This window comes from Cariama cristata, unplaced genomic scaffold (genome assembly GCF_000690535.1).
Source record: "Cariama cristata isolate BGI_N322 unplaced genomic scaffold, ASM69053v1 scaffold35714, whole genome shotgun sequence".
Taxonomy (NCBI): Eukaryota; Metazoa; Chordata; class Aves; order Cariamiformes; family Cariamidae; genus Cariama; species Cariama cristata.
In genome coordinates, this window is record NW_009612961.1 from 1 (window position 1) to 17,857 (window position 17,857).

The 17,857-nt window shown below is 35.4% G+C and overlaps 1 protein-coding gene across 1 annotated transcript; it reads right to left on the reverse strand.

Annotated features, from left to right (window-relative positions):
• Nucleotides 1-367: 367 nt before the first annotated feature.
• On the reverse strand, nucleotides 368-17,113 carry LOC104160649 (procollagen-lysine,2-oxoglutarate 5-dioxygenase 2-like; the record flags this gene model as incomplete). Its single annotated transcript, XM_009698834.1, is given in 9 exon segments — nucleotides 368-472; nucleotides 1,516-1,581; nucleotides 1,990-2,103; nucleotides 3,481-3,543; nucleotides 4,742-4,886; nucleotides 6,090-6,215; nucleotides 7,550-7,654; nucleotides 15,387-15,508; nucleotides 16,988-17,113. Coding segments are annotated over 9 exon segments (972 nt in total), but the record flags the coding sequence as incomplete, so codon positions are not given.
• Between the last annotated feature and the right edge of the window lie 744 nt (nucleotides 17,114-17,857).

Genomic DNA, 17,857 nt, shown 5'->3' on the forward strand with positions numbered 1-17,857 from the left:
ATGAACTGACCCCAACCCCTGTTCCCCATGCCCCTGTGCTGCTGGGGTGGGGAGGTAGAGAAAAATTGGGAGTAAAGTAAAGCCCAGGAAGAAGGGAGGGGTTGAAGGTTGTTTAAGATTTGGGTTTATTTCTCATTAGCCTACTCTCATTTGTTTGGTAATAAATTAAACTAATTTCCCTAAGTCGAGTCTGGTTTGCCCCTGGTGGTAATTGGTGAGTTATCTCTCCTTGTCCTTATCTTGACCCATGAGTCCTTCGTTATATTTTCTCTCCTCTGTCCAGCTGAGGATAGGGAGTGATAGAGCAGCTTCATTATTACAAAGGTACTCACTCATTAAAGTCACGTTTATATAGGCTGACACTTACTTGGTGTTTTCCACCAGACCATTGTCCAAAATGTTCCATTTCTTCTACCAATTCGTCACAGGCAGCATCAGAAAATATGGGAAACCAAAACACATCTGGACATGGCTATGAAAGCGAAAAAAAAAAATTAAAAAAACTACATTCATCCCTTTCAGTGGAGTTAAGTTTTAACAGCTATCTTTTTTCAACTGCTGAAAAGGACACCTTCGTTTTTCTTGGTCACTAAAGAATATCAGCTGTTCTCATCTGAGCCATAATTCAGATACATTTAAATAATTAAGTTTTGTCTTGATCCACAAATACATTCTCACAGAACGAAGCAAAAACTACAAGCTACCTTGTAAACCATGACCCAGCATTAACAGCTTCATCAGTGTACCCACATATTCTGTGCTTTGTTGCTCTAAATAACAACCCTGATCTTCTACATTACAAGCTATTATGAAAAACAGTTTAAAACTTAATATTGTTTTAAACACAGAAACAATTTATCCCAGCTTCTTAAGGAAGCAAAGTTCATTAAATCACTGTCCCTACTTGTCACAGAACTGATCATCTAACACTGGTACAGCAATTACCATCTTAGAAGTGCTCTGTCCAGATCAGTTACATGAAAGCAAGCAGCCAGGTAGACAAAAACACAAAAATATCCAACCAAACAAAAAAACAACACACAAAAAGATGACTTTTGCATGTTCAGCAAAAGGCTTTACCTTGGATTCATGGCTGTCAGATCTTAGGAATTCACAGGGAAAGGTACCCCTCAAGGAAAGTGTCTAGATGAGCTTGCCTTTACCAGATACCAGAAATCACTGCAATCTCCTACAGAAATTTTATTAGGCTTTCTGCTACAGAAATTTCATTAGGCCTTCTGCTAGTGGTACTAACTAGTTCACATAAATAAGCTAAATAAATGTGTGTTTTGGAGAAGGCAATTACTTGGACAACTACGTTATTCTGAGCAACCTAGCAATTATTTTTTGGACTCCTCTCATCTAGTTTTCAAAATGCAAAAAGTCAGTTCTGATACAAAACATCAAAAAGCTGTTCAGCCACACACCAAAACAGTATTTGCATGGAAATAGTTACTGTATGCCAATTTATTATCAGTCAGTCCCACAAATTTTAAGAAAACTACTTATACCCACCTGTTCTACTATATTATCAGTGAAGATTTTTGAGTAGTTGGGATTTATATAGGTTTCCTTCCAGTCCTAAAAACCATGATTTTAAAACATTAAATCAGAACAAATTAATTTATAAGTGAAAAAAATAATTTATATCCTATTTATTTGCTCTACTGAAAGCATTGGAAACAATTAAACAATTTCTTATACCCATAAATGAACTGGTTCTCATCATGTCAAAAATCATGAAACCTGTTACATCAGGGCCATATCTCCAACCCCTTACTCTGGTCATCAGTTGGCTTGCTGATACGATACATTGTCATTTGTTTAAATGGTTGGTAGAGAACATCTTTTAGTATACAACCAATATTTAGCGTGTAATAAACAAATGTTCTCCATGTAAAGTCTTTAAATCCCAAGTCCTTTCTAATACATAAACTTTAAATTTTTTTTCAAATAAAATAACTATTTCCTCCATAGTTAGATGCATACCACAGGATTTTCAAATATCTGCCAGAGGTCATTGTTGTAGTGAGAGGTATTGTAATTGGCTGTAGAAATAAGTCTTCCAAATTCATGTCTGTTGGTAATGTACATGAAAACACCCTATACCAAGTAGAGAAAATGTCATTAGCAAAGCTGTCCATCTTAGCAAAAAATGATGTTTTTAAAAAATATGTTTATGCCTGCATTTTCATAAAATACATCACACACTTGTACATACATATTATACGTGTGCTGTTCATTTTGCATCTTTATTTTCAAATGGTTGATTCTAATTACCAACTAGTGTTCACAGTTTCTTGTTTACAAGCATTTGGTTGAATTTATTTTCTAAACACATTAAACCAAAACATATATTGTTCATAAGGTAAACCCATATACAGTTATAGAAAGGAAAAAAACAGAGAAGTGATTGGTTGATTTGTTTTCCAGAAAACTTAAGCAGACACACTGGAAGCACCTGTTCTCAAACTGAAAATACACATATAAGGAAACCAACATCTAACATTTAGTTCCTGATTAAAAGCTGAAAGAATAAGCTAATAATAAAAGGACTAATGGAAGTCAGAACAAGAAACTTATTTCAGATTATTCACTACGTGATCCTTCTGGTGAATTGGCCTGAAATAAAAAGATATTGGCAAACACAGCATATAAAAATATTCAGATCAAGGTAGAAACAGCTGAGCACTTTGAAGTATGTTCACCTAAGCAAACATTGCAAAATATGTGCAAGATACCAAGTGTGGTAAGACAGAACTTTATTATTAAGGTATTAACAGAAGATATTAACAAAACTCTCTTGATTAGAAATAGTAGCAGAAAATAGTCTTTAAAAAAGAAACTTAGGTTCTGTGGGGTTTTTTTAGTTTACTGTTTTTCAGACTAAAACTTCATTTCTGAATTGTTTGTGACTTTTGGATTTGCAGCAGATCAAGACATTACCATTTGGATACTTCAGTATTTCTGTCTATGTTTTTGTCTGAAAAAGAGTTAAACTGTTAGAAAGATAATGATTATGTTAAACACATGCCCAGTTTTGGGCACTTACCAAATCATAACATACCTGCAGCAGGGAGAATAAGGAGGGTCTGGGTCAAGAAAAACAGCTTGAAGTGACACCAATTTCACAACTACCCTGTGTGGTCACTGAGGGGGCCTGGCAGACCTGCTAGTGATTATAGTTTTAGTCCTCCCTAGGACTGCTGAATCAGTTTTAGCTACAGAAGCACAGCTTCAGCACACCTTGACCTCAGAAGCACTAATAAACCTCCCTGAGGAAACAACAAGACTCTCTAAGATGCTCTGAGCTGGTCACGAAGAACATGTTCCTGGCAAAAACTTGAATTTTAGAAGACTGAAGAGAAAGCTAGAGCAGTATTTCATTAGAGTAAGTGGAGAGAGGAGAAGTACCTTCCTGTGGTAGAATAATACTGCACGTAATAACAACTCATGAATAAAAAAAAAATAAAGCAACACCTTTGGGGGTCTGAGCATATGGAATGTTTCCGAAGAAGGGGAGTCTTTTTCCCTTTGTAAAGTCTAAAATGAAGGAGAATCATCACATCAGTTTTCTGATACATAATCTTTCTCTTTTTCCAACTACTATTAGGTTTCCACAGTTACATTGGGGAAATCGCAGCCTCTGATCAAAAGCTGATATGCCTTTACAGACAACATGCATCTCCAAGCAAAGCCCATAATAAACATATCAAAGCTGTTTCCACCAGCCCCTTCTTATCTGCTGCAATACAAAAACAAGCATGTACCAGACCATCTTACAGCACAGACTGAGAAAGAGGAAAAGAGAAAGCAATTTTCCGATGAGCCAGTCAGATTAGTTTAACGAGCACATGGGAAGCACAGGTTTGCAATAACTGATGCTGAGAAGGTTTCAATACAGCAGAATTGGATGGGGATGTTCTGAAGAATCAGTACAAAGGAGATCATGCCTTGTTATGAGGGAATAAAAAAATTAATACTTGCCAACTTTTCTTGTTCAATTCAGCAAAATTATTTTTCAATGCTATAGTGTCTGGAAATAGGTCTGGTTTAGGTCTTATTTGTTTCTGTGCTGAAACTAGTATAAATATCAGTAGAAATGTGGATTTATATATTCATAATTTTACAGTACAAATAAGTTTTCTCTCATTACTTACAGCTTAATGCAAGTAACAAATTTCTGATATAGCTTTAATCTATTTGGAAAAATATATAAGTAATTCATGCTCCCTAAGAAGATTCCTTCCATTTCATAAATCACTTACGTTTTTTATATCAACACTCCCCATCATTAGTTTAAACACATATCTACTTCAATATAAAATTGCAAAATATTCCAACTTAGTTGGCTAGAAGTTGCACACTGTATAAAAATGTGCACAATAGAGATGCTCTAAATGCACTGATAAGTTTGAAAGCATATACAGCAGAGAAGTTGAGCCCTCTTTCATCTGTTGTGGTTGTGTCAACAAGGAAGGTATTTTAACTTCAAAAGGAATTGTCTGTGAAATTAAATAAAAACCTTCATGCAGTCAGTGCACCAGCGCACTGGCCCTGCAAAAACCTCTGTTCCAACAATTTAAAGAAACACACCTAAAGTGTTCTATGTCACAAAAATTGGCCAGTACTTTGAATTAGAAATAAAAATACAATATCCAAGATCAATAAAGTGAAGCAGTCAAGTGTAGCAGGACACAAAGAAGGCTGTGTGTATTTAAAAGCAAGCTGTTGTAGATACACCTTACCATTTCCCTGAAAAAAAGAGAGCCATATCAGGATCCAACTTATCACGCATAAAGTAGTTCTTTTCTTTCATCTCTGATCTGAGAGTTTGTCCCTTAATTAAGTATATATTAGCCATATAAGGAATATTCCATACTCCTCTGTAAAAAAAGAAAAACAAAAACAAAAAAACAAACCACAAATACAAATAGTTTAATGCCATGAAAACTAATTTGTTACCTATTCTGTCAATGTCTCTCTTTGCTGGCAAGACTAAGCAAGTTTCAGGGAAATGAAGCTGAAAGGTTTCCAAGACATTTGAAAAACTACAGCTGGACACTGTGGACATCCTAAACGTATGCATAGGTAGTAATTCAACTTTTATGAAGTATTGTGACAAAAAATAGAAAGGTCGAATCCTCTAAAGAGTTCTAGCTACAAACATACTTCATGTTTCCATAGTTAAGGCAATCAAACCCTTTTATAGTATTCTACACCACCAGATGGAGAAAGTAATTCTAAAACAGATTTTTAAATTAGTTTAAAGACTTCACTGAGGCTTCACACAGCTCGTCTGACCTCCTCACACAAATACTCACAGACCACAGCAGGCCACGTATTTATGTGAGTGAGGCCAATATCAACAAAAAAGCATTGCTGCCACAATGCTCACTCTGCAGATTTCCTCCCTCCCAGCGCCACGAGCACATCTTTCAGTGCAACTGAAAACGAGCCAGTCCTATTCAAGCAGTCAATCTGTTTCAGACCTTTTTGTTCTTCCAGGGCAAGGAAAAGGCATCACCACACAGGAAAGTCAAGCTTAGAACAACTTACATCACACTCATTTAGGGGAAGAACAAACCGAAAAGGCTATGTGACAAGAGTGTTTCTCAAGAGCTCCTTAGGAAATATTTGACATAACATACAGAAAGAAATCACAGCTGTTCAGTTGATTAACCTTTTGTTTCAAAGAGATTAAGAACTCATTTGATGAATGCAACAATCATTTCTTTTGACTGAGGTTCCTGGGATACAAAGTTTTGGGTTTGCTATTTGTCTGTCTTGCCATTTTCTGTATTATGCACTGCTAGAGCAAACAGACACAATCAGACAGGTTCTAGTAATGACTATGTCCATTACTAATACTAGCTCATTGGGTAAACACTTTTGCTTTTTTATTCAGGCTGTGAATGGGAAAAAAACAGTGGGAAAACAAATGTATTTCTATGAAACAGAAAAAGCTAAACACTATAACTAACCTAAGCTCTTCAGGAATAATACCATATTGCATGAAAATGTAAGAGTATGTTGTTAACAACCATACTGGGTGCCTTGACTTTAAAAATTAGCTTACAATTACTTACACTCTGTTCCCCTGGACAATATCAATATAATCTTCTGATCGGGCATAATAGCCATCCGGGCTCAAAGCACCCCAGAAATTGGACCAAAGCTTCCCATGACGAGTTACAAGTGGAGCAATTATCTTTCTGTGAAGTGACATATTGAATAATATGAACTGTTATACATAGACTATACATCAAAATATACCAGCTTTACTCAGTTTGGAGTATAGTATAGTTAAAATACCAATGACTGTCAAATTTTGGAACAGCTATTCTGAACTCTAGCTGCAAGAAACAGCATCCAAGCACCCACTGCCCAGAAACAACATCAGTGTAACAGAAGAAAAGATTCCAATAAATCTGTGGTGGCTTGATTTTCAGTCAAGCAAAAAAATACTGCCTATAGCATAATGGCAAAAGTCATGAGAGGAAAAAAAAAAAGAGAACGAACATACCCCCCCCCAAAAAAAAAAAAAAACAAACAAACAAACAAAAAACCCCAAAACACAACACAGTGAGACTTGGCTTACCCAAAATTTAATAGAGTAATATCAATAGAGAGAGGAAATCTAAGTTGACCAGAATAAAAAGAATAAAATGGCACTTTGTTTCAGAGGGTACTTACTGATAGATATATTTTGCAAGGCTTCTGTTTCTTCCACGTAGTGTACCTGGCTTTTAGCCTTTTTCTACAACACTAAATATTACAAGGAATATAATGCAAAGGACTGGCAGCCACATCTTTACTTAAGCTCCATCCGTTCTCACTAGTAGGTCAAAACAGACATTGATAATTTATCTTTCTGTGATACACCTGAGATTCCCAGATTTGTTACAAACGGGCAAACACTATCTACCTACCTAATATGGGAATTTACAAATTGGAAGGAGCGAAGTGCACAGCATTCACAGCAGGCCCACTCTGCTGAAAGCTGAGTCACAGCTTTGTATAACTTAAGAGATTATATTAATAAAGGAGAAACTGGTCATTACAGCTGTTTCATCTCCAATACCATTCCACTATTTTATTGCATCTATGATTTAAAAAGAAAGTAATAATACTGCAGTACTAGAGGAGTAAACTCCAAGGAATTTTTGTTTGGTTTTGTTTTGGGGTTCTTTTTGTTGTTTGGGGTTTGGTTTTGTTTCCTTTAACATCTTTTGTGTGACCAACTTTGAAATCATTAGTCAGTGAAATCTTAGTTCATTTCATAAAACCTGCTTACACCGTACCATTCTCTTCAGAGGAACTTTGAAGCATTTTAAATTCACATCAGGAATTGCTGTTTGACAGGAACAAAATGCTTTGTGAATTGTTGGCCTCCAAGCCTGTTATGAACTATGGTAACCAAATGCCACAGGTAAACAAAGAGGATTTAACTCTGCAAGAACAGACGGGATCTTATTTTCTCTGGATGGGCCCCAGAGAATCCTTTCAAGCTAGAGGAAATTCTATAAAATCAAGAGATATACTGCACCTGTTCTGTTCTATCAGTATTCTTAAAGTTTTGGGGTTTGTCAACACAACATCTGCATCTATGCTGAAGTAATAGTCACATGCTTTATCCTGGCGACAAAGGTCCCTAAAAAGACAAAAAACAATGGTTAACTTGCACACGTCCACAAAATATTCATGAACAACAAACCAAAAACTTTAAAAAACCCAAACCACAACCAAGTGCTCTACTCATACATTGCGTTAAAAGCCCTCTGCAGTGTAGTACTGTAAAAAAGAGAGGTGTCTTTAGATTACAGTAGTGTGATAAACTTCATGAAGTTCAGCAAGAACTACTTACTATGTGCTGTCCTAATAGAAAATGGGGGGATGGAGGAGTGGGGAAATCAAGCCACTACTTTATATAGCTGGATATCAGTACAGTCACTTAACAGTGAAGTATGAGCTTATTAAGTAAGCATCTCTAGTAAGTAACTGCACATGGCTGTAGCACTCTCCTTGGACAAAGATGCTACAGATGTTATCTGCTGATCTGAATAGTAATTGAAACCTTACAGAGAGTGTAAGACAAAAAGTATAAAGAAATATATATTTAAAGAATTTTTCTTAGTCTTTTTGTGACCTACAAGCATAACACAGTTGGTAAAGAGAAATATAAAATAATTGCATGGGTAGTGAATGGAAATCAGAAAAAGGAATTGAATTTGTCCCATATACTATTTCTATCAGTTGTGATTTTGATCTCAGAAGAATAAACTAGTTGCAAACATTCCCACATCTTCAAGAGAAAGCTTCCATCAAGCAGAAGACACATTCTACTATAAATATAAAAGTAAGATGCACAGAGTACATTTGTACGTTTCTGGCAGGGTACACTTGCTAGGCCAAGATCCAGTACAGTGAATTCAGCTTTCCTATGCCAACAGAATAGTAGGAGATTATAGTAAATCAAATATACTTTTAGAGAAAGCGGAACAATTTCCTCAAGTCATACTACAGTAGTAGCTTTCTATCATGCAGGTGACATTATTGACTTTGTCTATTTTCCTCACTGTTAGTGAGAGAACTTGCATTAATTCCATTGTAACAGCTTGAAACATTAAAATAATTTCACTTTCTTGCTTTAAAATGCCTATAAACACTGTTTCAGTTTAAGTTCTACTTGGGTTGATTGTTCGTGACTGTTTTCTGCAAAGGAAGATGATCTCTGTCACTTCAGAAGATCTGATAAACAGTGGATGTGACAGGCTACACACAAGTCAAGGCAACTTCTGGCAGGGCTTCTTGCCTGCTTCTCCGTTCCTCTCCACTACCTAGCACAGTGCTTCAGTCAGCGTTTTGTCTGTCTCTCGTAAGGATTACTACTTATCAACACCTTCTGGGGTTTTTTGTTCAAACTTTCTTCTGCATAAAGGGCTTTACAGGTGTGACATTGTTGAAATCACAGTAGAAGGTAAAGCTTTTTTATTTGATAAATTTAAGCAATCCTTCCTCTTCAAGCTCGATCACTAAAGATGTAGTAATGATTTAAGCCAAATTTTTAAAATATAAAAATGAGAGAAATGGTCTTCCCACTACTGCTGAAGTCACCATGTCTGGACACACACCCATAGTTTAAATCTTTGGTCAGTCTCTGGTTTTGCCTTAACTGACATCTCTTTCACTGACACATTTTTTTATCTTTTGTATACATGTTTTTATGACAGCATTTCCTTAATCAGCACTTTCTTGCATAATTGCCCCATTTGAAACCAGCAGGTTTTATTTTGGCCATAATACAGTCCAGCAATTACATCTTTATGGCATTGTCCTTTACTAGCCTATTCCGTTCAAAGCTTAACAACTACTGAACATAATTGACATGCAACTTTATCGTTAGCAGAACTACAATTATTAATAGTAACCTGACTTTTATATTGCACTTAACATTAGATGTTAAATTTCTTCCAAAAACATTCAGCTACTTTATCCACATTCTACTAAAATGGAAACTAAATCTGAGAGACCAGTAGACTTGATGTCAGTCCAGGGTTCCAGCCACAACACTGGCCGGCACCTCCCCAAAAGCAGCTAAACCTTTCGCTGCTAACAAAAATATGAATGGAATTAATGTTTTTAATTATGAAAATATGAAAAAATAAATGGAATGGATTTAGATTTATTTGTAGGCAAACATTTCTGGAAAATTGATTACATAATTTCAAAATGTATGGTACTTCAACTTTTGCCTTTCCCCCCCAGCTTTAAATCCAGAGTCAGAGAACTCTATTAAAACCGGTCCAATGTGTTTAGTGTCAAAAAATCCTTCTGTTCTTCATTCACACAGTAATCCAAAACACAAAATACTGAATTGAAAGTTTTGGTCTAAGTCACACTCAGTCATTCAATAATCTATTGAGAAATCCTCGAAAGCATTACTGCCTTAAATAGTCTGGAAACTCAGCTGCAGTACAAATCACCTACAACGTGAAACCTCTAACTTCCATCTCTGTAACCAAGAATATTTAATACATGTATTAATATTAAATATATATTTTTATGTGTGTATACAGATATGAGGCCAAAAAAATCAAGGTTACTATTCTGATCATACTTTGACTCATTTTTTTTTCTCTATTTCCTTCTATACAGCATTATAGACTGGATACCCAAATGGCAAAACTTCATGTTTAAAGCATAATTCTCCTTGTCTTTCCAGATACAAGTCACCATGTCAAGTGTGTACTATAAGTTCTGCCTTTGCACTTTAAGGTCACTAACAAAAATCTCCACAAAACACTTCAGGTTTCAGATATACAGAAAAAGAGTTGCAAAAGTTTCTGTCAAAATCAATAAAGCAAGCCTACTCTTCAGAAATTCATGCACCTTCTCTTTAAGTTTTCAACGTTGCCAAGTAGCTTTCTCAAGGAAATAAAAGTAATCCTGGATATTCTCATGCTTTAAAGTATTACCTTCGTACAGTGTATGCTAACCTCTCCAAATGTAGAAATCCCAGATTGTACGTGAAACTATTTATTATGTATACCGATGTCACAGCAAGAAACAAGCAGAAAGTGCTTTCTAGCAATACACATATGTACAGCAATACACTTCCTAATCTAAATTCAGCAGCTAAAACCTTTAATCTGCTTGCTTTACACTCCACCTGCTTATAAACTAAGACCAAATGTTGAAAGAAAGTCATGTTTTTGTATGTAAGTTAAAGCCATTTCAGTGTAGAGATTAACAAAAATTTCGAAGGCCAAGATTTTTTTGTTGGAAGTGTGAAATGAAGCTCAGCAGATCAATTTAAGGTATTTTGCAATCAGAGCAATGTTTAACTTTGCTTACAAACCGCAAGCCCATCTGGAATAGTGACGTCATTTGAAAAGAGAACGTGTCACCACTCTTCTCTTCAAACTTTCCACTGAGGTAATTCCAAGGTGCTAGCTGGTTATAGCAGTAAGACATATGGTCTACCCAGTTTCGTTACCATTGAGTCACTTACTTTATCTTTTTCTATACATAGTTTGAATTCACAATTAATCAAATTATCATTTTGATAAGCCTTACTGTTCAGAAATACAATTCCAAGTGTGGATTGTGAGCCCAAAGGGAGAGCACTTACACCATTTGACAGACGTCTGAAAGAAAAGGTGCCCCAGATACAAGTCTGCAATACTCACTGAAAGACTGGGTGACATTGCCTGTCATTTAGAGTTACATTTTGCATCTCTCCAGACAGCCACAACAGTACAGTGCTCTTATCAACCATCACTAAAATCAAATAAATGTAGCCACAAAATAGATAAAGCACTAATGTTTAGTTTTGCTTCTCAGGCTTAAGTATTGTTACCACAGTTACCACACCTGGAAGCTACTGAAATCAGATACGGGTGGAAAAGTTGTTTTTCTTCTGCAACACTCAAAGTTCAAAATGTTCCTCCTCCTTCTGAGTCTGAAACCCAGAACTGCTGAAGTGTTTGAGAGAAGGACCTCCAGAAAATCCAAATCTCCAACAGAAATAATCTGTGTCTCCCAGATGTCAAGTTTAATGCCAGCTCTTCCTTCAGCCACTGCCAATATATTTGCCCTACTTGAAGTGGTTAAAGGGAGTCCTCCTGTGTCCACATCATGAGTTATCAATACCAAATGGGAGCTCAGAGACAGTGACTCAATACCCTCTTTCAAGAAACATATAGGAGACCCCAAATTCAGCTCAAAATTCAACACTGAGGTCAATGAACTCTCTCATTTTGATCTCTCTACTATTCTTTCTGAAACTTTTGAAAGCTTTCAATGTAAACTTTCTTTAAAATGTGTGCATTCCCACTAGAAGTTGAGATAAATCACATTTTTAAAGTTCAGGAAAAATCCTAGCTAGTTTTGCTACTAATATTTTTGAGGGAGGGAAAAAAAACCACACCACAAACTCCTCAAAAAAGAAACCCTGAAGACTAAGTACTGGGGGAAAAAAAGATTATGGAAAATAAGCTTTTCATAAATAAAACCTCAGAGAAGTGATTTCCCCACTTTATATTATTGCTTGAACACATTTCATATTGTTATTTTACATTTTCTGTCATAACAAATTCTGTAACAGCTGGCTGAAGTCCCATCTCCAAACAAGGCAAAACTACAAATGAGTTTTTTTCTTAAAGAAAAAAAGAACCAACTATAAGAACTCTTTCATATTCCTTGTAGATAATGGATGAAGGAAAAAAAAAAAAATGAAAAGGAAATGCTATTTTAGGGTTTCAAGTGATGTATGTGCAGAGAAAATACTCAGACAACATGCAGCTAAACTTTCTTTCTCTTTGTTCTATTTTATTTTCCTCCCTTTTTACTCTATTTCAGCCCACAATAAGGAAAGTTGTCCCCTCCTGTTTGCCAATACTGTTGAATTGTAACAGGTTTTTGCTGACTGAACAATTCTGGGTCCTTTCCAGCACCTGTCCAACTTTCACAAGCACAGGAAAGGGTTCTCCATGTCAAGAAGTAGTAAGAAAGTCAATGCTTTATTTATTCTTTATTTATGTGAATGAGAAAAGTAGACAGAGGGTTGCTGCATGGCTATGGGTGAAATAAAAGAAACGTTATTTTCTCACTTTTATATTGATGTAAGAGAGTGTCATTTACTGAGAATCTCAATTGTGTTTTATTACCGCTTTTTACTGAGCCAAAAATGGGAAATAAAAAAATAGGTAAGGAGAAAACTGACCTAACTGCGTTATATACACAAAAGTATTCTGCTGAAAACAAACCAGATCTTCAATGCTTAAGTTCTCTCTCTCTGTATTATTTGAAGTCTGTTTTGTTGCCTCAGATAGATTTTTTTTGTGTGAAATGTGTAAGTGAGGAGACCAAATTAATTCTAAATCTACGGGGAAATTACCAGAGAGATACTAAAATCAGCTAATTTGGAAAAAGAGAGAAAGCAAGTGTTTGAGGCAGATGGAACAAAACTATCAATCAATAATGCAGATAGAGGCAGGAGAAAATTAATCAGAAGACTGAATATATCAATCTCTGTAAATCAAACCATTAAAAAGGTTTGAAGAATCACTCTTTTCAAGTTACTCCCATCGCCATATTAGTGAGAAACAAATGAGATTATGATGTTAGAAACCAGCTTAAGGGTTGAAAGCAAGTAATTTTTTTTATAGTAACTGCCTTTGCCATGAACATCCTGTACTTCCGAGCTAGATATTTTTTTGAGGAAAAGTAAGATGCAGTTGTTCCAGAGAAGCTGGTGATGTTCACAAGGGCAGCCAATAAACTGAACCTGTTTCAGTCAAATTGAAAGGAGCCATCAAATTACATCTACATTGTTCACATGAAAGATTCTGTTACAAGCACTCATACTTTCGGGATGATTCACTATTTTGGCATGGTCTCATTCCACATGCATCATACTTCACGTTTTGTCTATATGTTATGTGTTTCTCTAGGACAGAATCTTTATTAAAGAGGCCTTTCAAAGCAGGAGTAACATGGGTCAAATTATATCCAGACAATGGATAACACACCTGAGTGGACTGGATCCAGTGGTATGCATCACAAGTATGATATTCTCCCCGCCTTATATAACAGAATTTGAAATTATTTTGTGCAAATATATACTTAAATTACTATTTTTTTATCCACAGATCAAGCAAAGACCATATACCATATCAAAACCTCTGTCACATTATAAGTCAGTAGGTTCTATCAAAAGAAGATAGGTTTAAAGATCTTTGGGTTAGATTTAGTAAGAGTCTAGAAATTGATTACTCAAGATTCTGCCTTAAGGTGTCTATATAATAACAAAGAGGAAAAAGTGACTCCAGAAATTCCACCTCAGTTACACTTAACAGACACTACTTCAGAAAGTTTGCAAACATGGTACATTTGCTTTAGAGACTATTAGAAATAAAGAAAGAATGATTTATAAACATGTGAATGGCTGCTTACACTAACACTGGAAACACTGTAGTGTTTCCTAGAAAAGCTACAGGAGAGGCTTGGACCTCAGCCAAGCATCACTTTCCCAGTGGCTTCTGCACAACAAAACCCCATTCAAACAAATTTCCAAGACCACCACAGAGACTCAGGACTAGACCTTCATTCTTTCAGTTGATGTCATGAACAGCCTATGCTATGCTCTTAACCTCTGAATATAAAAGAAAAGGGCCTTTTGAAATTAATTTCTCTGCTCTAACGCTCATGGAAGATTTGGGAGAAAAGAGAGTGGAAGAATTATGTGAGAATGAAGCCTGCTCAACGTCCACAGCAAGGTCTTGGTGGGATCCTGGTCTGTAAAACTCCATAATCTGACTGATGGACAGACTGGAAGAGCCACAAGCAATTCTGTGGTAGTAGCCAGTGCTGCAGCCACTAAAAAAAACCCTTGACGGGCAGGTCTGACGTGAGATACATACTCCCAGGTTCAGACTTAGGTCTGGCAAATGCCAGGTTTAAAAGCTAAAGATTTAAATTCCCTAGTAAAAACAAAAGGAAAAATGAGAAAAAGAAAAACAAGCAAGACCAAGGATAAGATAAAGTTCATTGCCTTTGCAAGTCCTTTTTTTTTTTTTTCCTGAGAGCAGAAACTTCTGCTAGAGCATGTCTAAAGGATATTTCTATCACTTTGAACCATAGGAAGAAATATAGTTCTGTCATCTGTATGGCCAGGTCAAGCTTTAACCATATTTTTACTTAACTGTAATGTCATTTAAAAAAAAAAAAAAAAAGGAAGGACTAGGACAACAAAAGTGCAATTGTTAAATGCATATCCAATGCAAGAGGTATTTCTATTCTGTGAAATCACACTGTGATAAGTTAGCTTGAAAAGGTTTTGGATAAAAAAATAAAACCAAATACATTTTTAGATTTGCACCTGCTTCCACCTTTTTTTTTTTAAATTACTGCTACATATAATTTTCTCCACAAACTTTTTATTAAAGTTTGTTGTACTCTACCATCTATTTTACTTCAATAGCATTCTTTTAAAAAATTTTTAAACTTTACAGTTTATACTCATCATGTTTTAATATATACTCATGTTTGAGATAACTATAATGTAAAAATAATCTGAAACCTCTTATTTCTTTGCAGTCTACTGTTCTGTATGTTTTCATTAGAAGGCAAGATGACAGACTACCAAAGTAGTCCAAATCATAGATGTTTTCAATGACCAACAGTTTTTTATATTAGACAGAAACCATAAAATACTCAACAGTTCATAACTTATATCTAGATTTTGTTCTACCACAAAAGCTCCCACTTTTGTATCTTAAGATGTAAAGTTGTTAGTGTGTAAGATGCAAAATAATATACATAACAGATGAAATAATGTTAGCATACACATCATTATAACAGATTTATAAATTAGAATTTACATTCCCATGTTCCGGGCTTCTGCTTGACTCAGATTTTCTTCAGGTCCAACAATTTTTATATTTCCGATAATGTTCTTGGCTTTTTCCCAGAATTTCTTGATGTGCTTTTCATGGTAAACTTCCTGTAATCATGTTAACATTGTTTATAGTGAATGAAAAGTACTAGTTGCTGTGAAGTCATAAACATAGTGTCCAAGAACATACTGTATTCTATCCTAAACAAACAGATGGCAAACAGTATTTGAAGATATTCCAGTATATCTGTCATTAAAATGAAGCTCTTCTGTCCAAAATTTTAGCGAAAGAATCTAACATATCAGCAATATAAATCAAAGCTGTACCTCCAGACCAATGATGCAAGATTCACACTGTTTATGCAGTATTTTTCAGGATATTTATTTTACCACCTTCAAAACCCACCCTACAACCTCAGTGGCACACAAGAGTTTTTTATGCCACTCCAGAATGGTTTTAGAGAGGGAGCTGCCACCTGTAGCCGGGTGGACAGTCACAGTTATTGTTTCTTTAAAATACAGTCACAGTGATTATTTCTTTGATTTCCAATTACCCTACCTCTAATTTAAGAGACCTCAGCTGCATGCAATGCTTCCAACCCAGTGCCCTCACTTGTAGCTTTTGCGTATTATGGCTGACATTAGAATCATTAAAATATTGGGTAGGGTTTCCCCCCTCTATGATAAAAAAGCTATTCAGTCTTTTATATTGATTTCAAACACCATATGACTTCTGGCTGAAGCAACAAAACCTAGCACAGCCTACAATTCTTATGTGCGTATCACATTTACACCTTTAACATCCCCTCACAAAAGCACACTGAAGACTTTAAAGATAAGCTCTACTTCTGTTACTTAAGCCTTTTGTGCTATGATATCAACAGTAAAGCATGCCAAGTGAAAAAGGGTGGAATTATATTTTCCTCCCATTTCTCTTCCAGCCTAGTTTTTTTTCCAAAAGACATACACACATCTGTGATCTCACTCATGAAAATAGCAATACTGAAGCCACCGGTGAAGTATCAGCAACACCGGATCATTAGGTAATTAGCAAAAGGCATTCAAAAAATATTCAAAGCAGCAGCTTATCTGTACTGCTATTCAAAATACACCTGGACACACCAGTCTTTCCGATGGCACCCAGAAGGAGAACCAAGAGAAACATAAATGCACCAGGGTATCAACAAGATGAAAAGTAAATTCAATGTCAGGTATTGGATAATAGTTATTGACATGCTATAACTTTTGTTCAGTTGTGAAGTGGTCAGGCAGTTGGCCTAGATCATCATTGCAGGTCCCTTCCAACTGGAACTGTTCTGTTCTTATTCTACTCTATTGTTTTATGTCAATCATTAGTAAAAGACAAAGAATCTAGCAGTTTCTTTAAGCAAGCTTCAGTAAGCACTGCCACAATTTCACTTAATTGGTGCATTTTTTCCACTTCAGCATACTAAATTCTGAAAGATTTTCTCTTCCTATACAGTTTAACTATGTACACATATAGAATCCATATACTACTTCACACACTTTCATTCATACCCTAATTTCCCAAATTGAAGCTTTGCACAATAGTAACATCATACTCACGTTATTATGAATGAAGATACTGAGTGCTTCCTTTGGGTAGTCCAGAGTCAACAGTCTGTCTAAAAATTTAGGTAGGAAAGGAGTGGGTTGTTCAATGAAAACACCAATTTTTACTCTTGGATATTCCTAAAAAAAAAATATTATATTTTCACATAACAAACAAGACTTGCCTCCTTTCTAATATTAGTTATATTAAAAAGCAACTAATGTCATGTTATAGTAACTTAGGTCACTTTAGCTTTCAAACAAATCAAAACCAACTAGCTCAAAAGTGCTATGCCCTCTGTTTATTTTCACTTACTTCACTAAATACACAAAGATAACGGATTTGCTATTGCTAGTCAACTCTTTGAATTCCAATAACAGAAACTGGAATTAGAAAATTATGTATTATGGCTTTTAAAATTCTAACGTTAAAAAAATATTAGAACAGCAAAAAAGTATTTAAGGAAATACACCTAGAACTGCATGGCAAATACATTTTTTGAAATTAACATACGTATATATGTTACATTTACAAGAAAATATAGGGCAGACCAGGTTTTTGAAAGTAGTTAAATAATAAATACCATAAAATATTTCACTCATCTGTACTTTAAACTAGACTGCAATACCCTTTCATACACTTCTATGCACTATTTCACCTGAGCATTATAAGTGGACTCTCCATTACTTCCCTACTCATTGATTTTATGAAGATCTTTAAACTTCTCCCCTTGCATACAAGGATACTGAAGGTTTATTAACCTTATTTTAACGTGAATTCACATCTTTTGAACAGTGGTATTAATTCCTGGTTTGTATGTGCTTGATATAGAGATCATGACTATCACTAAAGGATCACAGAGAAGGACTGGTGGGAGATGTGGT